Here is a 23,618-nt window from a genome sequence, read left to right as displayed (position 1 = left end):
AAACATCATTGTTGAAGAAGAAAAAACTATATACTTGATCGTCTCGTCGTGTCGATCTTACTTAATATCAATTTGAGCAATTAGTGGACCATGCTCTTTCCGATTTCGCTTTCCCAGTTGTACGCCCGCTCAAATCCGTTGGAATGTGTCTGATAATCTGACATGGCCTGCATGACTTCGTCCCTGCTGGTGACGACGAAGGGTCCGTACTGAACGATGGGTTGATCAAGTGGGAGTCCAGCAACTAAGATAAATCTCGACTCCTTCTCTGCACCTTCCTCCACTGAAGCCTCGATGCTGTCGCCTTCCTTTTCGAAGACAACGTTGTGGTACTGCTCAATTGGTCGCGATTCGCCGTCAGTGGAGAAGATGGTAGTGCCATTGAGGAGGTAGGCGAACGCGTTCCAGCCCTTGGGTAGAGGCTGCTTAACAGTGCCACCAGGCTGTACTGTGAAGTCCAGAAGCCAGACGGGGGTGTATGCCAACTCCTTCAGACTCTCTATGCCGTACGCCAGACCGGAGATCACCTTCACGTTGACCTTGCCGTCTTCTGACGTAGCCTCCGGAATCTCCTTCGCTCTCAAGTCGCGGTATCTCGGTTCGCAGGACTTCAGCTCCTTAGGCAAATCAACCCAAAGCTGCATGCCTACGTTCGCCTCGCCCTTTTCGTTTTGCTGTGGCATCTCTGCATGCACAATACCGCGCCCAGCGGTCATGAACTGCAGATCTCCAGTCTCGATAGTACCCTTGTTTCCTGCAAAGTCTTCGTGGTCCACAGCGCCTGAGAGCAGATATGTGATGGTCTCCTGCCCGCGGTGGGGGTGGTCAGGAAAACCTGCACCGGGCGGAATTGCAAAATGATCTAACATGAGGAAGGGCGAGAAATTGCGTAGTTTGGGAGTGCCAACTGATCGGCGGACGCGAGCGCCTGCGCCTTCGGATTGCTCGACTGCAAGAAAGGACTTGGCGATCTTGCGAGGCGATGTAGTAGAGAATTGCTCGTCGGGGATAACGGGCAACCCGCGGAACATGTTGTTGGCAGACATGTCTCTTGTTGTGTTGGCGAGGTTGTTTGAAGGTGTGGTGAAGTGCTTTTTAAAGCGCGTGAGGCGTGAGAGCATGTACTCGTTGTTGTAAATTGCAGCTGAAATTGCGATGACGGCGATTAAGATGGAGGAAATAGTCTTCATCAGTCGAACGGGCGAGCTATACAGCTATGCTGAGATACTCGAGAATGTTCGAAAAGGGCGTTCGAGGGGTTCAAGTAGGATCTAACTATGGTGACAGGTGCTTGGTAAATGTTTAGCAAAGCGGCGCATTAAGACGAAAGGGCTTAGCGTACTTTCTGCTTTGTCAAGCTGAGCAAAGCAGATCAAATCCACAAGGTGGGGCGTCGCGGAAAATGCAGCTTCCGGTATTGGCCAATGGGCGTTGAGGTCTTTCTAAGATAAAGCGGGGCATTTGCGATCACCAATACGGTACTGCCGGATACTGTGTTTGCCTCAAGATCATTGTGCTGCTACAGACAAAGACCGCACCGTGTCTAATTGAAAGCTACTTCAGAAGATCAGACTACCTCACGTCTGAGCGCAACAGGTTTCTCGCCATTGCTGCTACTCCCAGCATTGCTATCAATCTTGATGACCGTGCTGTGTCCCGAAAACTGATCAACGTCGGTCTTCGCAAACCTCCTTGCAGACACCTTGTTCTCGAAAAGAACGTCGAGTTCGGCGAACGTTCGCCTCTTAGTCTCTGGCAACATGAACCACATAAAGGTGATAAGCAGAGCAGTGAGCCCGCCGTAGAAGAAGCCGGTCATGCCAGCCCAATTCCACTCTGTTGGGGAGAGCATGCGTGGGACAACGATGTTGTTGAAGACACTTCCCTATTTAAAAGTCAACATACAATTCTCAGCGCCTTAGCTTCGAGTGGGGAGACTTACAATATTGTAGACATTGCGTGCGAGAACGACAGTCTTGATCTTCAGGCGAGTTGAAGACATTTCCGCGACAATGGCATAGCATACAGGACCGACGGTGAAGTTATAGAAGAGGTTATACACCAGCATAATGCTCCCCAATGCCCACGCCGCGCTTGTGTTGTTACGAGAGATGACTCCAAGACCGCCGATGACCATAAGGAAGGCACAAAGTATGATCAAACCATAGACATATAACGTCCTGCGCCCAAAATGACGAAGCAGGAACCAAGATCCGATCGTACCAACAACACCGAGGCAGTACTGGCCGATATTGAGATTGAGCGCACCTTCCTCGTCAAGACCAGACTCGCGGAAAATTTGTACTGAGTAGCCTGTCATAGCAGCACCGCACAACGCTTGCGTAAGCCAGACAACACAAGCAATAACTGTACGGCGTCTCTCGACGCCCTTGAAACAGTCGAGGTAGTTGACACCGCCGCTCATCGCTACTTCAAGGTCATTGGTATGCCTGATCAGCGCCAGTGCCTGGTCGGGGTCGAAGTGAACATCTGCCTGCGGTGTTGTAGCCTTGACAAGCGACTGCCGTGCTTCTTCGTAGCGGCCTTTGCGTACGAGCCACCAGGGCGACTCAGGAGCCATATAGGCGCCGAGGAAGATAAAGGGGACCCAGACCCATTGGATAGCGATGGGGATCCTCCAGCCCCAATCGTTGCCGAGAGATTGGCAGCCGCGAAGTGCGCCCGCTGCAACTAGTTGGCCTATCACCCAGCACAGGTTGATGTAGGTGGTCAGATAAGGGCGGATAGTCGAGGGAGTAATGTCCGAAGCATACGTGACTGTGAGGGTTTGGAAAACTCCCCACGGTAGACCGAGCAGCACCGAACCAGCGACGAGCATGCCGAGATCCTGAGCAAAGAAGTGGAGAAAGTTGAACATGACGGACGCGAGCAGAGCGCCATACATGGTCTTCTTGTAGCCAAGCCACTCTGAGATGTAACCGTTAGCCCAGAGGCCAATGATAGAGCCTGCTTGTACACCATTTTGGATTCCCGCTTGCCAGGCAGGTGAAATTCTAGGGTTGCCAGCTGGATCAAGCTCTGTTCCAAAGCGCTGACGGAATTGGTCGTAGCCGAGGAAAGAACCCATGGCTGCAAGATCATAACTGTGAGATGGTCAGCAAAGCTTTCGTGTGTATTGTCTCCTAGCTTACCCTTCCATAACAACAGCTAAACTCATAGCCATTGAGTATATGATTGCCCATTTATACAAGCGGACTGCTTGTCGGACGGTCATTGTCTTCTCGGCTGTGGTTGCAAGCCGGGCATCCTCCTCCTGCTGCCCAACGTCGGTGCGGGCGACGTTGAGGCGTTGAATAGCATCGTCGTTCACACGAACAGTGCCATCATCAACACGGTCACAAGAGACCATTGATGATTTTTGTTTTCCTTCTTCAGACATGGTTTTCGTAGGGTTGAGGTTCAGACGTGTATTCACAAATCTTTTGAAATTGGAACATTACAGTGCCGGATGCAGCTCTTGTTATATACCTGAGTACCTCACAGAAATGATTATGGTGCCATAATACGAATGCCAACGTCTTGACCCAGCCCACAGATGGTTGCAGCGTCTTTGCTAGCGAGATTTGAGTCTGTCCGGCTTTGCCATCCCGACCAACAATGGCCAAGGTACTTCGGACAAGGTCACCGGATGTGCCTTTAGAGAAACTAGAGCCTCAGCGGATCTATTGGTACGGAAGCCAAGGGCTAGTAAAAGCTGGGGATGATGCAGTGGCAAGTGCAACCGTGTACTAACAAGGAGTCAAGTGGCTCGAGCAGGCAAAGAGCGTACACTAAGGTGCTTTGGAAAGACAACAGGAGATCTAGAAGACTAGCGGACTGACTAATGTCAAATATAGCCGTTATCGACCGGATGCAGGACGTGAGTCGGTGCGGGTACTAAACGCATTGAATCTGGGGTAGACACGCGACAAGTCGTGGCGTTGCTTGTTTCTCGGAATTCGGCCTGGTCATGACAACGCCTAGGAAAAACAGGTCTTGCCTTGTACGTGCGCACGAAGTGTAAATACGTCAACCGATATCGAATAGTGTCACCTGAGGCGAGGCTGAGCATGGTCTGCGTTCAGCGTCTGTGAACTGCATTCCTGCAGAATCGCTTATTCCTCAGGCCATGTGGTTGGTTTGCAGTGTCCGCTTGCAGCTCGACTACATTCCATGCAAGAAGAGTGAGTCGCTATTCCCCAGGAATTTGGTCCAGCCAGTGAGTTTGTCCAGCTATCGACCGTTATGGGTGAAGGTAGATTGGGAGAGCTCTGCTTTCTGAAAGCCAATAGTGACCAGGCTGGTGACTTAAGAGTCTGATGACGGGTGTTAGCTCTGGTCTGCTCATGATGCGACGGATATGAACTACTATCTGGACTAGATCCAAGGTCCGACGTGAAGGGGACAGTTCTGATGTGCAACGTGGGAAGTACACGCTAACCGGCTTACGTCACATGCCTGTGCGGCACGAATGTTGCAATCCGAGAACTCACCCCAACCTTCACTTCAAAATCCAAACCATCATCTGTAATCTCATGGTATCCCGCATAACGAGGACCAGCGTGTTTGAAGCGGAAGTCAAGAGTGGGGTGAACACCGCTCGGAGCTTTGTCGGCGTCGCGGAAACCCCACCACCCCATCTTCGAACACGCTCTGCTGTTATCGATATGCGTCGCGTGAGGGGTAGCGATGTTGGAGATAGACTATGAGTAGTGAAAGATGGCTCAATATAAACGGCGTAGAGAGCGCTGTTGTTGGTCAATCAAACCATTACCATCAATCATCAAGCTGCACAGTCGTCGATCGTCCTTTGACGTTACCACTTGTCAAGCCTAACAGCAGTCAAAGCACAACTCAAGATGCCAGGCGCGGGTGACGCACCACCAATTCTCGACTTTTCGAGTGAGTATATGCTTCCGATACCAAGTCGTGCAGCTTCCTCTAACTAGATCAAGGTTTCTACAAAAACGATCCCACCGCGAAGAAGAGGCTCGTAGAGGAAGTCCGGAATTGCTGCTTGCACAATGGCTTCTTTCAGATTACAGGGCACAACGTGCCGCTCGAACTACAGAACAAGATCATGAACTGGAACAAGAAGTTCTTCGATCTCGAGCTGGAACAGAAGAACACAGTCAACAAGGACACAACAAACACATGGAACCGCGGATACGAGCTGATGAAATCGCAAATCCTCGAGGAGGGCACACTACCAGAGCTCAAGGAAGGGTTCTACATTGGCGACGAAATTACGAAAGACCATCCGTACTTCGTTAACAAGAAACTCAACTCAGGCCCCAACATGTGGCCATCTAAAGAGATTCTCCCCGATGTCGATGACTTCAAGAGCACAGCACTGGACTACTACGGCCAAGTCGTTGCGCTCGCCAAAGACATCCTCAAAGTCCTAGCCCTGACACTGGATCTGGAAGAAAGCTGGTTCGACTCGTACAGCAGCGACGCCGTCGCCACAATGCGGCTTCTGCACTACCCCTCGCAGCCCGCCGACAGCCCCCCGAAACTAACACGCGGAATCGGCGCACACACCGACTTTGGCTGCGTGACCATCCTGCTACAAGGCGACGTTGCCGGGCTGCAAGTCTACGACTACGCGACCAAAGAATGGCTGGACGTGGCGCCCACGCCCGGCGCTTTCGTCGTCAACCTCGGCAATCTGATGATGCGCTGGTCAAACGACAAGTACATCTCCAACCTGCACCGCGTCATCAACAAGAGCGGAGAAGAGCGCTACAGCATCCCTGTTTTCTTCTCCGGCAATCCGGACTACGAGGTCAAGTGTTTGCCCAACTGCCGGAAAGAGGGCGAGGAGCCAAAGTGGCCGCCGATTACCGTCGAGCAGGCTATCAAGAATGGGTATGCGGACTCGTATGGGAGGGCAGAGAGGTACAAGAAGGAGGCCGCAGCCAAGGCAGCGAGAGAAGCATTGGCGAAGCCGGGGCAGCAGGTTGCTGTTGCGTGAGTTTGGGGTTTCTTGACAGTGTACACAATACAAACAGCACATATCTTAATTCCATTCAAATGGTCTCTATCTTGGGGTGGTCTAGCTCTGTTGTTCCCACGACGACCGCAACCCAACAACTCTCCTTGTTCCTGATGTCAGACTTCTCCTCCACATCTTTCAGCACTGGATCCGCACAGCTTCGATCTCCTCGTCAGGATGACTGGCTAGGCCCGATCTGTAGAATAAAGAACACCCGTCTCAGTAGGACGCGCTTCTTCATGTACACGGGAGTGAAGAACTTCCAGCCCGGCAAACGACGCAAATACCATGTTGGGCGTTTGTCATATCAAACCTGTTTGTTGTTCAAGAAGGTAGACACCCGTGTGTGTTGATGAACAACATTCACAAGGATGTACCGGATGAACACAAGCTTCCGTCCGAGGGCGACTACACACAACCTAAGGGATGAATCGAAACACGGACACGCTGCTTTCGTCGCCCACACACGAATCTCGCTCAGCCTTACGTGTCATCCACGATATAATGAACAGGCCCAGCGAGTCTCCTCTGCACCTCCGACCACGAAGCCATGCGTCTACACTTCCGAGTCCAAAGCGTGCCTTGGACAGCATGACTCCATATCCAACTATCACACAAGGCGAGATCGTCGTCGTCGCCGTAGAAACTAGTAGGAACGTCAGCTTCCCAGATCGTGACTGTGTCGCCGTCAGTCCAGTTTCTGGTGTCCTTTGGGGTGCGATGATTCGAGTTGACGGCTACAAAGATGACATCTAGCTTCAGGCCCTTGTAGGCAGTGAATAGGCTATCGATGTCGGCGGCGCTTAGTTCTATTGGGCGGAGCAGGATGAGGGTCTTCAGGGTGGAGACGGAGAAGCAGAACCTCATTGCTGCATCGTGGAGGTCTTGTGTTGTGATAGTGAGTCTCTTCAAATTCGGCGGCGGTAGTGGAAAATAGTCCATCACGTCGTAGCTTACGACTAGTTCCTCCAGGTTCGGCATTTGTAAAAAGACGTTTTGCCCGCCCCAATAGTACCTCAGGTGCGCGTCCTCGTTGTGTGGGAAGTGTACGGGCTGTATGTCCAATACTAGTCGTTTTAATCTCGATCCAATTGTATCGCAGAGGTCTAAGATCTGTGGTAGTCGGACCACGGGCGTCGAATCACTACATTCGAGTCTCATCGGAGAGATAAAAACCGACGTGATGTACCGATGGATGTTGGCGTCGTGCCACAATCTGTCGTTTCGTCCAGCTTGACCATAAGGTAGCGACTGTGGATGGTTTCCAAGGTCCAGGCCTAGCGTTCTCCGGAGACATGAATAGCCAACGCAGTCACCAAGGTAGAGACAGTGGCTGTAGAGATATCTCGACGCAATTGGGTAGATAGTACGGGATGTTAAAGTGAGTGCTCGCAGAGTTTTGGTGATGGGGTTTGAGGCATCGAAGATGGGTTGGCGGCCGTCAGGAAATCCAACAAGCTGGTCAAGGACGTTGAGGAGAACCTCGAGGGGCAGTCCAAAATAGGACATGCTCGGTTGATGCTCTGTGTGCATATCTTGTGTCTGGTCGTCTGAAGTGATTAGTGGGAGTTGACAGGTCTAAAGATGGGGTAGCGAAAGCCGGAAGATTAACCGCACTGCGTCAAAAACCGCTAGTATGCAAGCTGAGTTGTGCACCACAGTCAGATACCACGATCACTCAGATTCTGTGGAATTGTTGCCCATTGCTGATACCTGTCTTAAAAGACGTATGGGGCATTGGTAGTAAATAAGAAAGGATTAAGAAAATTTGTAGCCCTGTATAACCGGATATGCAGAATGGAGTAAAGTTATGTTCCGAATTAAAATCTATCATACAGTATGGTATCTATGCTAAGTGCAAAAAATGCAGCTATGCGAAAAAATCCAATTCAAAAGGCACTTTTCGATGTACCCAGGAAATAAATCAAACCCTGACTTCCTTCTCACCGTCCGCGACAGGTGTCACATCCCCCTTCTCAGTATCCAACGGCAAGCTCGCCTTGCTCTGGTCCTTGCTAGCCCTCTTGAGCTTCTTCTCTGCCTTCTCCGCCTCTCTCTCTGCCCGTCTCTCCTTCTCGACATCCAATCCCGTCTTCGTCTCCTCGTGCTGCTTGTCCAACATATTCACTCCGATCAGCAGCGATATCAACAACCCGACCGCACCAATTACAGCGTAGAGGATCCAAATTTTGCTCAAGCTCTGCGCGAATGCTTCCCGAGCTACGGCCTTTTGGGGGCCGGGGAGTGAGTTGATCAGACCGACGTTTGCGCCTGCGGCGCCACCGCCAAATGAGGCAGCAGTCTGTTCGCCAAGGGAGGCACGAAGAGAGGGTTGTTGAGACTTCATTTCGTTCTGAAAGATGACGGAGCCAACAACCACGGAAATGGCAGAGCCGAGATTGCGGACAAAGCCGAATGTCGCAGTTGCGGTTGCAATGTCGCGCTTCTAGGGGCTGGTTAGTATTCTCTCAAAGAATGCGAAGATATCTGGTTGCGGCAGAAAACACCCCATGCTGACATGGACGTAAGGGGTTCATTGACCCAGAATTCTGAGCTGGAGGTATGCTACCCGACACGAACTGAAAATGGCATGTGCTTACAGGAACGAGACTTTGCATCGCAATGAGAGGAGCTTGGAAGTTGGGTCCAACACCAATACCGGCGATGACCTGGTAGATGATGATCTTTGCCCATGACGAGTGCGCCCCGAGATCGATGAACAGGCCAGTACCGAGAGTCATCATGAACATGCCGAACCAGATGATGGGACGGTACTGTCCAGTCTTCCTAATCGTGATACCAGTGCAGATGGAAAAGATGGAGAGGGCAATGGCAGTGGGCAGCAGATACACACCAGAAAGGATGGGTGTAGCACCAAGGACAGCCTGGAAGTACAGAGGCAGGAAATAGTTGCCCGGGATAAAAACGAAGGCGTGGCAGAAGCAGGTACCGAGTGCAGCGACATTGGAACGTTTCGAGAAAATGCTCAAGGGCATAAGCGGATATGGCGCTAGTCTCGATTCAACCACGAAGAACAGCGCAATGATGAGCACACCGAAGATGATCAGACAGAGAACAATTGCTGAAGCCCATGGATGCGCAATACCGCCATACTCGAGGCCGAGCAGGACCATGATGGTTCCAGATACCATAGTCAAGGAACCGAGCCAGTCAACGGCTTTCAGCCCCTTGCGAAGAGGCGTTTTCGGAGTGTGAATGTCGAGACAAAAGATCAGGATGACGAAGGCTAGACCATCCAATGGTAGGTTAATCCACATGATCCTGGGGTTGTAAGTAAGACAGTAGAAGACTGTTATGACTGTAAGATTAAAATTTACCAACGCCAGTTGACCTTCTGGGTAAACAGTCCTCCCACAATGGGACCCAGACTGCTGGCCAGCGCCCACACACCACCAATGATACCGAAGTACGCGCCGCGATCGCGCATGGCGAAGAGGTCCGAAATGGCAATGTTAACCAGTACGATCAGTCCGCCACCGCCCATACCCTGGATGACGCGAGCACCGATCAGCATGTTCATGTTGACCGATAACGCAGCGATCAGTGAGCCGACGAAGAAGATGGCATTCGTGATCAGCAGACAAGGCTTGCGACCAAAGATGTCCGACACCTTGCCCCAGATGGGCGTCGCAGCCGAGTTGGCGATCAGATACGCGGAACCAACCCATGTGTACCCAGAGGCAGAATTGAATTCTTCGGCGATGGTAGGCAGCGCAGTCGTGACAATGGTGGTGTCCAGTGCGACGAGGAGTACGGCGACGGCCAGTGAAAACATGATCAGGCTGATCTTCAGCTTGCTGCGCTTCGGTCGCTCCTCCTCTTGCACCGCAGGGGCGGTAGGGCGTGTTTCGGTGACGACATGCTTGTTGTCGCTGTCTTTGGAGGCTGCCTCGTCCTTGCTTTCGACGAGCGCTCGTGCTGCCTCTTCTCCTTCTGTCAGCGTACGGTTGCTGTGGGAGGATGGCGAGATAGCGACGTCGATGTCATGGCGCGCAAGCGTCGAGTCTGCAGTGGCTTGCGTCTCTCGCCCAGGCTTGTCAGTGTCGGTGGACAGATCCATTTTGTAGAGTCAGATCTGCCGGAGAAAGTGATAGGGTTGGAGAGAGGAGAAGCGTAGCATGCTGGACTGCAGAATCTACAAAGTAGAGAACCACGGTTGCTTGTGAATTGCCTAATTGCCATTGCGCCTCGCGATCGGAGCTTGTGTATGGCCGAGATGCGCGCGTCGGGATATAGCAGAGAGCGATCGCATTACGCGATGGCGGGACCGGGAATCGTTTACATCTGGATTCTGCAGAGACGTGGTTAATCACATTTACTATGGACAACGACCTGTGAGAATTGTGAGGCTCGCGACAAGATAAGACTACGAGTACTTGTGCAAAGCTAAATCGCTGTTGTCATGATCAGCTTGCAAGTCTCACTTGGCAGGCAAGCGTCGGCGGACCCTGACAGATGGCTGTCCAACCCACAGTCGTCGTTTGGTCCATGGCTATCAGGAGCCCCTCATCTAGCGACGAGACATGTTTATCTACCATACAAATCGGGGGTGGTTGTGTAGCTGTCAAGACACGGGGTCGCGATGGAGGGTGCCGTGGGTGGCACGCCGGGTTGCCTGTTCTGGTACTCAACACCACGCCAAGCCCTCAGCCTGTAGACGCGCATAAGGTGCAGCCTTGCAACGTCATGTGTAGGTCGGTCAGCACCCAGAACCATTCAGTCCTCAACCACAGCATCCGCGGAGACCAAGATACGAGGGGCCGCGCAACAACGCGCAGGACCGCAATCCACAGTTGCGTCTGTGTCTGTGTCTGCGTCTGCGTCTGCGCCTGCATCCACGTCTGCATTGTGCAATTGCAACAGCGTGTTGAAGGAGCTGAGGTGCATGCACAGAAGGGGAGCGCTGTAAAGCTGTTGAACCGTCTAACCCCACTGTACTACGCACAACCTTTTCTAGCAGTGCTTCTAGCGGGGGGGGGCGCTGGAGGAGAGCGTCGTGCAAGGCACTATCGAGGCCAAGTCGCAAATGACTGGACAGGATGCGGGGACGTGTCCAAGCGAGTTGGCGAGTGTGTTTCGACCACCAGAGCAATGTGAAATGCACCGTTTTCGTCATGCGGTGGATTGCTGATGGAGAGGGACCGGCTCCAAGGTCTCCACATGTTCCCCCAACGCCGAACATCCAAGGCGCTGTGGGGGAGCAGCGACAGCTGGGAGCGGCCACGGTGGCTCTGGTGGCTCGTCATGCCATGCCACAGGTGGATGGTGTTTTGGTGTTGAGGAACTAAGCTGCGGGGACTAGACTATCTCGCAGCAGCGCAGTAAGCAGCAGCGAGTAGCAGCATGGACAAGGCAATGACTGCAGCGCTTCCACCGTTCCACGGTGCGCTGGAAACGTTATCAGCCTCTTGGAGGCGTGAACAGTCGATTGTCCGATTGCAGCAGCCCCTCATTTCCCCGCTTGTGACGCTGGCTGCGCTGGGGGTTTGCGACTTGCGGACACGAACAGTCGAGAATGGGACGGTCCAGGCTTCGGTTTTCGTTGGCATGCACAGCCGATCATCCGAGACAGGGGCCATGAGCCCTGACGGAGCCCTGGCAGCAACAACGTCGTCTTGGGAGGGCGACTTTGTTTTTAGTTGTATGTTGCACGATAGAGACGACGACGACGACGACGACGACAACGACGACGACGACGACGACGACGACAACGACGACAACGACAACAACAACAACAACAACAACAACAACAACAACAACGACGACGACGACGACAACAACAACAGCAACGACAACAACAACAGCAACAACAACAACAGCAACTGCAACAACAGTGGGTCGCTTATCATGCCCCGCGGCGTTCCACAGACGCGGGGGCTACGGGCGCGCAGAGCAGGACGAAAGCATGCATCGGCCGTAGCAGCGTCTTGAAACCTAAGACCCCGTGGGTGTGACTAGCAAATAAGGCGCTGTGCGCCCGGGGAGGAGGCATTTTGGCTTCTTCATTTTCGCACTAGCCCGGGTCTCGGCCGTCGATTCGTCTCCCCAGCGCCTCTCGCAACGTGCAAACTCATTCTCCCTTTTGCTGCACCCCCACGCACCCTTGCACTGCATCTGGACGTCGACGACCTCGCACGCTGCCCTGCTCTGCTCTACCCTGCCCTGCCCTGCCCAGCTCTGCCCAGCTCTGCCCTGCCCTTGCATTGCCCAGCCATATTTGCATGTCGACCATCTCCACGCCCTCCGCTGCTGCTTGACCCACCCCGGCATCGCACACCACGCACACGCATGTCGACACCGGCCAGCCAAAGGAACACCGCCGAGGGCGTCCTGGAACCCGACATCACCACCACCTCGCACTCGCTGTGACTGCTACCGAGGCATTGAGCCTGCGCGCCTGCGCACCATCACCACCACCACCACCGCCACTCGCACCTTCACCATCACCCACCATGGCCGAAGTACTGCACACGCCACGAGAGGGCTCGCCGTTTGGCGGCCCCCCCATGGCGCGCACCGTCTCGTCCTCGAACCTGTACAGCGCCCTGGCGTCGCCACGAAGGAACCACTTCTCGCTCAACGATCTGCGCGCCCACCCCGAACCGTCCGAGTCGTCCCGCGCCTCGTCGCTGCATTCGGCCTCCTCCAGCAGCCTGTCACTCGACACCAGACTGGACGAGTCGAGCAGCGAAGACGACGGCCTTACATTTCCCGACTACGGCAGGAACCCAAGCGGATACATCAAAACCACAGACGCTTGGGACCACGCAAACTCTCCTAGCGTCAAAATCGTCGGCGAGCAACTGCCGCCTTTCGACCCGCACCCCACCCCAGAGAGCACGCTGTACACCGACACGCCTCTGACGACGCCTGACCCAGTGCCCGTCTCCGAGGACGATTCGGCGGTGCGAAAGGAGCCTTCGCATCACGTCGACTACCTTTCGTACGAGTGGAGGGAAGAGGACATCTGGTCCTCGTGGCGCCACATTGTCGAACACCGGAGCGTCTACGGAGAGCGCTCCAGGCTCGAAAATGCCTCGTGGCGAACGTGGGCCAAGTCCCAGTTCAAGCTAAAGACCGTGTCGCCCGAAACACTCAATTGGTGAGTTCCAAGCTTTCTGATCGCCACCCCTGTCTTTAGCGTCGATCATCCCCATCCGTGCACCGCTTTCCAAGCTTCGCATCGTGATTCAAGGCTAACGACCAACGCAGGCTCAAAGATGTAGATGTCACCTGGCTCTACGGGCCCATGCAGCCTGCCTGCAACAGGTTTGCCTCGCAGCAGAACTCGGAGCCCGCCAGCCGACTGTCCAAGAGCGGCTCTTTCCTCGGCTGCGTGAAGAAGCCCATTCTGAAGAAGCGCAGCATGTCCGAGGCGATGCTGCAGAAGTCGCTGTCCTCTTCCTCGTTGGTGGCAGAGGCTGCAGAGATGGCGCAAGCACAGCGAACACCGACCGTGACATTGGAGCGCCGCAAGCCTCGACCCATCATTGGAAGGAAAACCTCCGACCTCCCTACAGCGTCGTCGTTGATGTCGAGAACGACAAGTAGAGAGCCGACAGATTACTTCACCTCGAGATCGACATCCGGCCTGCACTCCCCACTCGAGGGCGAGAAGAAGCACATTCGGTTCGATGATAAAGTCGAGCAGTGCATCGCAATAGAAACAAAGGACGGAGACGATGATGAAGACGACTTCAACCACAATCCCTGGGCGTCGCAGAACGACGAGGATTCCTCTTCAGACGAGGGCGTGGTCATGATGAAGCGTTCACGCAAGAACAAGAAGCGACCGTTGTCGAGGACCACCTCAAAGACCAGCATCAGCAGCGGCAACAGCAGCAGCATCAAGAAGCCTGGCAACAAGACAATCGAGAAGCTGCCGTCCACAACACTAAAGTACAGGACGGACTCGCCGGACGTGACCGAGCAGCAGCCGTCACACTCGTTGGGCTTTTGGCGGTCAAGCAGACTGTCGCCCTCGCCCTCTCAAGAAACCCTGAGACCTTCGCACCCATCTTCCAACTTCCTCTTGCCTGAAGATGACGACGAGGAAGAAGACTACTTCAACCCTTCAGGCGCTTTTGGAGACCAGCGACCGGCGACTCCCACGGCCTCGGGTTCCTTCTCTCCACGAAACAAGCACCTCGAGGTCCCCTCGGAATCCGGAGGCCTACGAAGGACAGCATCAGGCATGATTGCCCCCTTTGAAGACAGCGACGATGAGCCCCAGCGCGGGGGCATATTAGGCAGCGTTGTGGACACTGTGAATACGGCCAGGGACATTGCGCATGTAATTTGGAATGTGGGATGGAAAAACTAGGAAAGGCCGGATGGGGACGGGGACGTCATCACTAGCGACCGGCGTTACTGGATTTCTTCACTGTACCATGATCATGGCTGGGCTTTCTTGTACGGGTACTCGCATATATAGTCTGGATGAGAGGCTTGGGGCTGGCTATGACGGTGTCTTGATTTGTAGAACTGGCATCACTGCATTGGCGGCGACTATGGACGTGCATGGTCCGTAGCCCGCCTGATAATACATGCGTTACAAACACGTGCTGGTTGAAGAGTGTATCAGAGCAATGGACGCTCTCGACGGCTTGGAGAATCGAAAGTAATGTGAGTGTGGACAAGGCCGACAAGGCCCTCACGGCACCACGCTCGCAGCCTTGAAATGCTCCCTGCTCAGCCAGTGACTTCCTCGAGGTGACTTCGTCGAGGTGCTTCAACAGACCAACTCGGTTCTTGCATGTTACTTGGAGCGTCGCGCTGATGGGAGCTTGCAACGGGGCGGTGTTTTGGCGGTCTTGCTCCCCCGCTTAGGTTTGCCCTGCGACAGTCTGGTCAATGGGACGGCAGCTGACCACCGCCTTGTGCGGAGTGCATCGGCGTGTGGCTCGACGCGGCCACGGCACATCACACCATGCACAAGATTACCCCAGCTCCGCCGTTGTGGAGATGCGGAGAGTTCCACAAGCGCGCCGTGTCACGTGAGATGTTGGTCGTTACGAACGTGTGCCGAGCACGACCTCGGAACGACGTGGAACGACGTGGAACGAGGTGGTGTGTGGGCGTGGACTGGCGCTGTCTCGCATCCAGAAAAGTGTTGTTACTTGTCTTGTTGCACTGTTGTACTGGGTGGACAAAGGCGAGCCGTCAGCCTAGCGAACACTAGCGCCAAGGAGCGCGTGGTGGGGCGGGGGCAGGCTGCAAGGAGGCTGCGACCAGAGCGGGTGCAACGCCGTGTGGAAGAAGGGGCGGAGCTCTGGAAACACTGGGTGAAGCCATCAACGCATAGTGAAGCCATCAACGCATAATCCCGCGCTTCATCCACCCGAAACAATCGTGAGAGTGAGAGGCCAAGTGTTCGCTCTTCTCGAAGTGTCCGCGAAGCTGGAGGACAGGGGTAGCAGCCAATGAGAGGCGAGGGCCCCATATCAAAGTTGACACGTTCACGTTCACGTTCGCAGCTCCCTCCCGCGACTATTTATCAATCGTCGCGCCCCAGCTTGCGCCTCTTCCCCTACCCAACCTACCTCCAAACTCTCCACCTAAGACCTCTGCCCTTCCCCGACAGCAGGCAATCACCATGCGTTTCTCAATTGGAGCTACCGCTGCGCTCGCCGCCGCCGTCGTGCGCGCCGAAGAGCCCGCCGCCGACTCGTCGTCGTCGTCTACATCGGTTGCGAAGCCGACCTTCACTGTACGTGGCTCATGCGGTTCGCCGCATGTCTGGTAGTCGTTGCATGCTGACTGCCGTGACAGCCCACCGCGCTCAAGGCCCCTTTCCTGGAGCAGTTCACAGACGACTGGGAGAGCCGATGGAAGCCCTCGCACGCAAAGAAGGACGTCAAGGCCGAAGACGAGGAGTGGGCGTACGTCGGCACCTGGTCTGTCGAGGAGCCCACCGTCCTGAAGGGCGTTGAGGGCGACAAGGGTCTCGTCGTCAAGGACAAGGCTGCCCACCACGCCATCTCGGCCAAGTTCCCCAAGGCTGTCGACAACAAGGACAACACGCTTGTTGTTCAGTACGAAGTCAAGCTTCAGAGTAAGTTGCAAGTCACGGGTTTCGCGTCGTTGGTTTACTAACACGCCTGCAGACGGCCTCGAGTGCGGTGGTGCTTACCTGAAGCTCCTCCAGGACAACGCAGCTCTCCACGCTGACGAGTTCTCCAACGCCTCCCCCTACGTGATCATGTTCGGTCCCGACAAGTGCGGTGCTACCAACAAGGTACGACGCTCCCCTTCAGCCCCTCCTTCCCAAGCTAACCACCGCAAAGGTCCACTTCATCTTCAAGCACAAGAACCCCAAGACCGGCGAGTATGAGGAGAAGCACCTCAAGAACCCCCCGATGGCCCGCATCGTCAAGACCTCCACCCTCTACACTCTGATCGTCAAGCCCGACCAGAGCTTCGAGATCAAGATCGATGGCGAGTCCACCCGCAACGGCACTCTCCTCGAGGACTTCACCCCCGCGGTCAACCCCGAGGCCGAGATCGACGACGCCGAGGACAAGAAGCCCGAGGACTGGGTCGACGAGGCCCGCATCGCTGACCCCAAGGCCACCAAGCCCGAGGACTGGGACGAGGACGCGCCCTTTGAGATTGTCGACGAGACAGCCGAGAAGCCCGAGGACTGGCTCGAGGATGAGCCCACCACCATCCCCGACCCTGAGGCCCAGAAGCCTGAGGACTGGGATGATGAGGAGGATGGTGACTGGGTCGCCCCTACCGTCCCCAACCCCAAGTGTGACGAGATCTCTGGCTGCGGCAAGTGGGAGGCCCCGATGATCAAGAACCCCGCCTACAAGGGCAAGTGGACCGCTCCTTTCATCGACAACCCGCTCTACAAGGGCGTCTGGGCTCCCCGCAAGATCGCCAACCCCAACTACTACGAGGACAAGACCCCTGCCAATTTCGAGCCCATCGGCGCTGTTGGTATTGAGCTCTGGTCCATGCAGAACGACATTCTCTTTGACAACATCTACATTGGTCACTCGATCGAGGATGCCAAGAAGCTCGAGGAGGAGACATTTGTCCCCAAGGTCGCCGCCGAGAAGGCTGAGGAGGAGGCGACCGCCCCTAAGCCCAAGGAGTCGCCCAAGTCGCCCTCTGACCTTGTCTTCAAGGACGACCCAGCCCTGTACATCAAGGAGAAGCTGAACCTCTTCTTCGAGATCGCCAAGCGTGACCCCATTGAGGCTGTCAAGTTTGTCCCTGAGGTTGCCGGTGGTTTCGCTGCTCTTGCCGTTACTTTCCTTGTTCTCCTCGTCTCCCTCTTCGCTGGCTCCAGTGCCGCTCCCTCCAAGGAGCAGCTCAAGGCTCAGGCCGACAAGGCTAAGAAGACTGCCGTTGATGCCAAGGACAAGGCTGCCGAGGCCGTTGCGACTGGCTCGGAGAAGGTACAGGCTGAGATCAACAAGCGCCAGACACGCTCATCTAACCAGTAGATGGAGTCGGCGAGTTGCAGCTGTCGGCAGGCGGCATGAGGAAGTAGAGAAGATTTTGATTTGCAGCGTTTAGCCCCAGACTCGAGTGTCTAGGAGGCAGTTGATATCTCAATAGCGGTTGTGTTTGATTCGGCAAAGTTTATATCGTTCGGATGAAAAGTCGTAGTGTATGATAGCCGCTGTCTTGCGAAGAAGATGATGAATCAGCTTCGAAACACCATGATGTCTGCATGGACTGTTTGCCATTGCCTTCTACACGTGTTCTTGAGTGTTCTTAAGTGTTCTTGAGTGTTTTTCACGAGTTCTTCAGTGTTTTTGTAAGTTTAGTGTTCTTTGTGAGTTCAGTGTTCTTAGTAAGTTTAGTGTTCTTTGTAAGTTTAGTGTTCTTTGTAAGTTTAGTGTTCTTTGTGAGTTCAGTGTTCTTTGTGAGTTCAGTGTTCTTTGTGAGTTCTCAAGTGTTCTTCGTGTGTTCATATATATTTGCCGCAGGGAAACCAGCAAGCTTCGTGTTCGGAATGGGCTCCCCTAATGGAGTATGGCGTCTAAAGCGTGTAGCTAGCGAGCTTATCGCCGGCCGCCGAAGCAAGGTTGCGGGAGAGAGCTCTCATTGAACCTCGGAAGCGGGGAGCGGTCCACACCAACCCGTCGGTATAGGGAGGGTAAGCCGGAGTGTGGTTCGCTTCCAAGCCGCGAACAGCCTATGGCTTTCGTGGTCACTTGTTCTACTCCGAACTTCCTACAAGTAGCCGGGCCCTTTTCTGGCGGTGAAGCTGCGCTCTTCCACTTCCCCCTTGCTGTCGATTTAGCGGAAACATGGCATCCCGTCGAGCTATCGCACGCATACCGGCGCTGACCGCTCGCTCCTCCCTCCACCGCGCAGCCCCTCTGTGTTCGAGAATGTCGTCGCCAGCGAAGCACAACCAGGTCGCTGCCAGGCGGTTACACGCCACAGCGCAGCACCTGAAGCCCGTGGGCGTTGCAGCAGCACAAGGCTACCCAGTGACCCACGAGCAGATCCAGTCGCCCGAGGACACACCCAACTTCATCGAGAACAAGTTTGTGGCTTCGAAAGCAACCCAATGGATCGACCTGCACGACCCGGCCAGCAACAACCTGGTGACAAGGGTGCCTCAGAGCACCGATGAGGAGCTCACGGCCGCTGTCGACAGCGCCGAGAAGGCGTTCCCGGCCTGGAGGGCGACCAGCTTGCTGCACAGGCAGCAGATCATGTTCAAGTACGCCAACCTCATCCGTCAGAACTGGGACAGACTGGCTGCCAGCATCACACTCGAGCAGGGCAAGACGCTTGCTGATGCGAAGGGTGATGTGCTCCGTGGCCTGCAGGTCGTCGAGACTGCCTGCGGCATCACGACCCAAATGACCGGCGATCTGCTCGAGGTTGCAAAGGACATGGAGACTCGCAGCTACAGGGAGCCATTGGGTATCGTGGCTGCCATCTGCCCCTCGAGTAAGTGTCTACTGAGCTCGACAGCCGCCTAGGCTAACTCGCCGACCAGACTTCCCCGCCATGATTCCCCTCTGGACTATCCCGATCGCCGCCGTCACGGGTAACACGGTTATCATCAAGCCCTCTGAGCGCGATCCCGGTGCGTGCATGATTCTCGCAGAGCTGGCCGAGCAGGCTGGCTTCCCTGCCGGCGTCATCAACATCATCCACGGCTCGGTTAGGACGGTGGACTTCATCATCGATGAGCCGCGCATCAAGGCCATCAGCTTCGTCGGCTCCAACAAGGCCGGAGAGTACATCTTCTCGCGCGGTTCTGCCAACGGGAAGCGTGTCCAGGCCAACCTGGGCGCCAAGAACCACGCTGCTGTCCTCCCCGACTGCAACAAGAACCACGCGCTCAATGCCATCTCTGGCGCTGCGTTTGGCGCTGCGGGCCAGCGATGCATGGCTCTCAGCACCATTGTCCTGGTTGGCGAGACCAAGACGTGGGTTTCGGAGATTGCCGAGCGCGCAAAGGCCCTCAAGCTAGATGGTGGGTTCGAAAAGGACACGGACGTTGGCCCCGTGGTGACGCCCGAGTCGAAGAAGCGGATCGAAGAGCTGATTGCCAGCGCCGAGGAGGAGGGTGCCACGATCGTGCTCGACGGCCGCGGCCAGAAGCCGTCGTCGGGCAAGTACCCCAACGGCAACTGGGTCGGTCCTACGGTGATTACCAACGTCAAGCCGCACATGAAGTGCTACAAGGAGGAGATCTTTGGACCGGTGCTCCTCTGCATGGAGGCCGAGACGATTGACGAGGCGATTGAGACGATCAACGCAAACGAGTACGGCAACGGCGCGGCCATCTTCACACGTTCTGGCGCGACAGCTGCACGGTTCCAGCGCGAGATCGAGGCGGGCCAGGTTGGTCTCAACGTGCCCATCCCCGTAGCAGTAAGTGGAGCGAGGCGGTCTGATAGCATACGTGTATGGTGGCTAACCGCGCGCAGCTGCCCATGTTCTCCTTCACAGGCAACAAGAAGTCGATCGCCGGCGGTGGTGCCAACACATTCTACGGCAAGCCCGGACTGCAGTTCTACACGCAGGTCAAGACGGTGACGAGCTTCTGGAGCAGCGACGACGCGATTGCGACCAAGGCGGAGGTGGCCATGCCTACCCACTCTTAGATGATGGAGTGTGCATGAGCCACACGAGGTTGGAATGGGAATCGTGAACTCGGAACTGAAATGCGTGAAGATATCACCTACGATGGCATCGTCTTCGTGCTAGAGTAGGTAGGTAGTCTAAACGACCCACATGCCTTGCTTGCCCTCTTGCCTTGCCTTGCCCTCCTGCCTTGCCTTGCCTTGCACTCACGCGCACACACCACACCGTATCTGTACACGCCGAACAGGGTGAAAGTCGCCATCTAGCAGCCTACCTACTGCATCTAATTACTCCACTGCATGCAGCGGTTATCAGCCGGACAAAAAAAAAAAAAAAAGCAGGGATCCGGATAACATGTCACGATAAGCATGCACAGCACAGGTAGGGGAGTGCTATCTTTACATAGAATGCCTGCCTGCCTGCAGCCTGTAGGTAGATTGTAGGCGGATTGTCCCCATAATTCTGAAGCTGAGTGGGTGAGGGAGTGAGGGAGTGAGTGAGTGGGTGAGTGAGTGAGTGAGGGAGGGAGTGGGTGAGTGAGTGAGTGAGTGAGTGAGTAAGTGAGTGGGTGGGTGAGTGAGTGGGTAACGAACGCGTCGACGCTCTCTTCGAGGGGTGGGCATGCCGTGCGCTGTTCAGACATGGGGTGCAGCAGGTCGTCACGTCACGTCACGTCACGTCACGTCACGTCATGTCGTGTCATGTCGTATCTTTGTCTTTTGTCTTTTGTTTATCTGTTGGGGCTGGTGGCTGTGGCATTTCTTCGCTGCTTTGTTGGAGAGTAAAGGGCACGGGAGGGGAGGTGTGGGGATGCACGATTGGAGAGGTGGGGGTGGGGGGTTCACGGCTGGGCTGGCAGCTGCGTGGTGTTGCAGCGTGCTGTCGTGAGAGGTTGTTCGTTGGCAATGTTCGGAATCCACAATACATAAAACACAATACATAATACACAACACACAATACACGATATACAACACACAATACACAATACACAATATACAATACACGGCAGGTGCATTGACTGTCACTTGGCTGGCATACTGTAGAGTCACTTGGCTGGCATAGAAAGTCTGGCTGGTTGCCATGGGGCTGGTCCGTCGACAATGAAAGTGCATTGTGGCTGGGCACGGCCACCTTTATTTATTTTTTGTTAGGATGCAAGCGGATGCGCCAGCCGTTGAAGCGGAGGGTGGCAAGGAATGGAGCCATGTTTGCGTGCACCACGCACCACACATCGCACAACAACGGTGGATGCTCGACAAGGCAACATCGATGCAAAGGAAATCAGAAGTCGTCACTGCCAGGCCTCGACGTTGCTTTGCGCTGCTTGAGGCTCGAGACAATCACAGCTCGCTGACGTGTGAGGCAGTGTCTCGCACCCGGCGCACGCGGCGTTTCAGAAGCCTGCGGGCGATCCTCCAGCCGCCCATTGGCTCCGGGCGCTCCACCATTCCGTCGCACCGCTCCATTACGCAGTCCAGCCGGGTTCAACATTCACCATTGCGCGGCCTCTGGCGTAGTTGATAATATACCGCCGCCGCTGCTCATCCGCCCGCTGTCCACTGGTCTCTGTTCGCTGCACTCGCTCCCACTTGCATCGCCATCGCCATCGCCATCGCCATCGCCATCGCCATCGCCATCGCCATCGCCATCGCCATCGCCATCGCCATCGCCATCGCCATCGCTATCGCCATCGCCATCGTCCTGTCTCTGCGCGCGAAACTCAGCCGTCGCTCCACTCACTCGCTCCATCATCGCCTGTGATTTCAGCGGATCCCCACGCACAGCCCACGCACAGCCCACGCACAGCCCACGCCGCACCCCAACACCACCCCAACACCACGCCGCGCTCCACCCGATCGCAGACGGCCGCAGCTGGGCTCCGCTCTACCCGCCCGCCAGCCATTGCAGCCGCAGCTGGCCCACGAAAAACGGGGACATGTCGGCCACGATGGATTCACAGCAGGCCAGGCCCGAGCAAGGGCGTGCGCGCGCAAACACGGGCGCCTTTAGTTTTCGCAGCCACGGCTCTGGAGACTCGCCCAACGCAAACGCCAGCCCCAAGAGCAAGCACGCGCGCAAGGAGAGCGACAGCGAACGCCGCAAGACCCACTACGACCCCAGCACAAAGGCGAACCCCAACGCCGCCATGAACGAGGCCCAGCCCAGTACGTCTTGAGATATGGCCCGACCACGCAAACGTAAACGTAAACATGCACTGACAATGGCCAGTGGCCGCCGCGCTCGAGAAGCCCACGCTGCAGTCCCTTCGTTCTTTCCAGCACAGCGATGCCGACGGCAACCTGATTGGTGAGTCCCGCACTCCCTCCCTGTGCACACCACCCTCCACAAATAACAAACAACAAACAACACGTCTGACAACCAGCGCCAGCCGAGCCGGACCTCTCCAACCCCACACGCTCTCGTTGGGAGCGCCCGCTCGACACCATCCGCTCCTTCGAAGCCGCCATCGATGGCGAGTACCGCCGCCGCGCCTCGCAGATGCGCTCCGACCAGACCGACGTCATGTCCAACTACGGCGGCGCCTCTCGCAGATCCTCGTACTACGGCGGTGGTCCAGACGTCCACCGCAACTCCTCCAACAGCTACCACGCCACCCAGCAGTACGTCCGCCCTCCCCGCGACTCGTACGACAACGGCTACGGCCAGGGCGGTCCCGTCGGCGGCCCCCCACGCGTCCGCTACGGGACCCGCATGCAGTCCGACCCTGGGTGGGGAAGCCAGGGCGGCCGCATGAGCAACGGACAGAACGTATACAACCAGACGCCGCCGAACGGCTACCAGCAGAGCCGCGACACGGTGCACACCAACGGCTCCAACGGCAGCCACAGCGACGCCGCCTACGGTACCGATCCCAGCAGCGAGAACTCGTCCATCGAGCGCTCCCTGCCTGTACGTCCGCCCCAGGGCGACATGGGCGAGCAGTATCGCGCGAATGGCTACACTGGCCCCATCAGGGAGGAATACGGACCGCAGCAGGGAGGAGGCTATTTCCCAACCCAACCTCCACAACAGCTTGGCGGCGCCCCGCCACCGCCTCCACATGCAGCAAAGACGCTGCCGCCCAGACTGCCGATTCAACTTGGCGGTGGAGAGCGCGGTGCGGAGCCGGCGGCCCGACCGAGCGTTCTGCGAAAGGAGAGCACAGGGGGCGAGGACAAGAGGAAGAGTTGGTTCAAGAGGCGCTTCAGCAAGAACTAGATTCCGCATGACCCGCAGTGAGTTGGTGGAGGGAAGACGACACAAGGGAGTTGGTGGAGGGAAGACGACACAAGGGAGTTGGCGGAGAAGACGACACAAGGGAGTTGGCAGAGAAGACGACACAAGGGAGTTGGCAGAGAAGACGACACAAGGGAGTTGGTGGAGGAAAGACGACGTGAGCGAGTATGTGGTGGACGAGTTCCCATGTCCATATACCACATCCTTCCTTGCATTTGGGGAGGAAGCACCTCCCAACCCACCTCGCAGCTAGGAGCCAAAAGCATTCTTAGCCACGATCGCAGTATTGGGT

At 55.7% G+C, this 23,618-nt stretch overlaps 9 protein-coding genes across 9 annotated transcripts, besides 11 other annotated features; 5 read left to right on the top strand and 4 right to left on the bottom strand.

The window, feature by feature from the left end:
* Positions 1-80: 80 nt before the first annotated feature.
* On the bottom strand, positions 81-1,190 carry EKO05_0001977 (RNA pol II transcription cofactor; the record flags this gene model as incomplete). Its single annotated transcript, XM_038946828.1, has 1 exon — positions 81-1,190. The coding sequence occupies one exon, from the start codon at positions 1,188-1,190 to the stop codon at positions 81-83; it is 1,110 nt and encodes a 369-aa protein (XP_038795441.1).
* A 377-nt stretch (positions 1,191-1,567) lies between these two features.
* Positions 1,568-3,400, bottom strand: EKO05_0001976 (uncharacterized protein; the record flags this gene model as incomplete). Its single annotated transcript, XM_038942351.1, has 3 exons — positions 1,568-1,885; positions 1,943-3,104; positions 3,153-3,400. The coding sequence occupies 3 exons, from the start codon at positions 3,398-3,400 to the stop codon at positions 1,568-1,570; spliced, it is 1,728 nt and encodes a 575-aa protein (XP_038795440.1).
* Positions 3,401-4,859: 1,459 nt separating this feature from the next.
* On the top strand, positions 4,860-5,977 carry EKO05_0001975 (uncharacterized protein; the record flags this gene model as incomplete). Its single annotated transcript, XM_038942303.1, has 2 exons — positions 4,860-4,902; positions 4,956-5,977. 2 exons carry the CDS (start codon positions 4,860-4,862, stop codon positions 5,975-5,977), a joined length of 1,065 nt encoding a protein of 354 aa, XP_038795439.1.
* A 504-nt stretch (positions 5,978-6,481) lies between these two features.
* Positions 6,482-7,507, bottom strand: EKO05_0001974 (uncharacterized protein; the record flags this gene model as incomplete). The annotated part of the gene is made up of 1 exon (XM_038946827.2): positions 6,482-7,507. One exon carries the CDS (start codon positions 7,505-7,507, stop codon positions 6,482-6,484), a length of 1,026 nt encoding a protein of 341 aa, XP_038795438.2.
* A 415-nt stretch (positions 7,508-7,922) lies between these two features.
* On the bottom strand, positions 7,923-10,079 carry EKO05_0001973 (uncharacterized protein; the record flags this gene model as incomplete). The annotated part of the gene is made up of 3 exons (XM_038942350.1): positions 7,923-8,444; positions 8,599-9,280; positions 9,337-10,079. 3 exons carry the CDS (start codon positions 10,077-10,079, stop codon positions 7,923-7,925), a joined length of 1,947 nt encoding a protein of 648 aa, XP_038795437.1.
* Positions 10,080-10,813: 734 nt separating this feature from the next.
* Positions 10,814-10,852: a tandem repeat.
* A 477-nt stretch (positions 10,853-11,329) lies between these two features.
* Positions 11,330-11,363: a tandem repeat.
* A 315-nt stretch (positions 11,364-11,678) lies between these two features.
* Positions 11,679-11,852: a tandem repeat.
* Positions 11,853-12,156: 304 nt separating this feature from the next.
* Positions 12,157-12,232: a tandem repeat.
* A 189-nt stretch (positions 12,233-12,421) lies between these two features.
* Positions 12,422-12,472: a tandem repeat.
* EKO05_0001972 (protein phosphatase regulator) lies at positions 12,472-14,342 on the top strand (the record flags this gene model as incomplete). Its single annotated transcript, XM_038942360.1, has 2 exons — positions 12,472-13,121; positions 13,232-14,342. The coding sequence occupies 2 exons, from the start codon at positions 12,472-12,474 to the stop codon at positions 14,340-14,342; spliced, it is 1,761 nt and encodes a 586-aa protein (XP_038795435.1).
* Positions 13,838-13,869: a tandem repeat.
* Positions 14,343-15,614: 1,272 nt separating the features above from the next.
* EKO05_0001971 (uncharacterized protein) lies at positions 15,615-17,475 on the top strand (the record flags this gene model as incomplete). Its single annotated transcript, XM_038942316.1, has 4 exons — positions 15,615-15,728; positions 15,791-16,073; positions 16,126-16,256; positions 16,306-17,475. The coding sequence occupies 4 exons, from the start codon at positions 15,615-15,617 to the stop codon at positions 17,473-17,475; spliced, it is 1,698 nt and encodes a 565-aa protein (XP_038795434.1).
* An 813-nt stretch (positions 17,476-18,288) lies between these two features.
* Positions 18,289-20,109, top strand: EKO05_0001970 (uncharacterized protein; the record flags this gene model as incomplete). The annotated part of the gene is made up of 3 exons (XM_038942317.1): positions 18,289-18,943; positions 18,993-19,876; positions 19,933-20,109. 3 exons carry the CDS (start codon positions 18,289-18,291, stop codon positions 20,107-20,109), a joined length of 1,716 nt encoding a protein of 571 aa, XP_038795433.1.
* Positions 20,110-20,255: 146 nt separating this feature from the next.
* Positions 20,256-20,293: a tandem repeat.
* A 265-nt stretch (positions 20,294-20,558) lies between these two features.
* Positions 20,559-20,672: a tandem repeat.
* Positions 20,673-20,746: 74 nt separating this feature from the next.
* Positions 20,747-20,781: a tandem repeat.
* A 221-nt stretch (positions 20,782-21,002) lies between these two features.
* Positions 21,003-21,093: a tandem repeat.
* A 588-nt stretch (positions 21,094-21,681) lies between these two features.
* Positions 21,682-21,788: a tandem repeat.
* A 249-nt stretch (positions 21,789-22,037) lies between these two features.
* Positions 22,038-23,308, top strand: EKO05_0001969 (uncharacterized protein; the record flags this gene model as incomplete). The annotated part of the gene is made up of 3 exons (XM_059635812.1): positions 22,038-22,254; positions 22,319-22,396; positions 22,479-23,308. 3 exons carry the CDS (start codon positions 22,038-22,040, stop codon positions 23,306-23,308), a joined length of 1,125 nt encoding a protein of 374 aa, XP_059491795.1.
* Between the last annotated feature and the right edge of the window lie 310 nt (positions 23,309-23,618).

The sequence above is a fragment of the Ascochyta rabiei genome, chromosome 3 (assembly GCF_004011695.2).
Source record: "Ascochyta rabiei chromosome 3, complete sequence".
Lineage (NCBI taxonomy): Eukaryota > Fungi > Ascomycota > Dothideomycetes > Pleosporales > Didymellaceae > Ascochyta > Ascochyta rabiei.
This window is presented reverse-complemented; position numbering and strand designations above follow the sequence as displayed.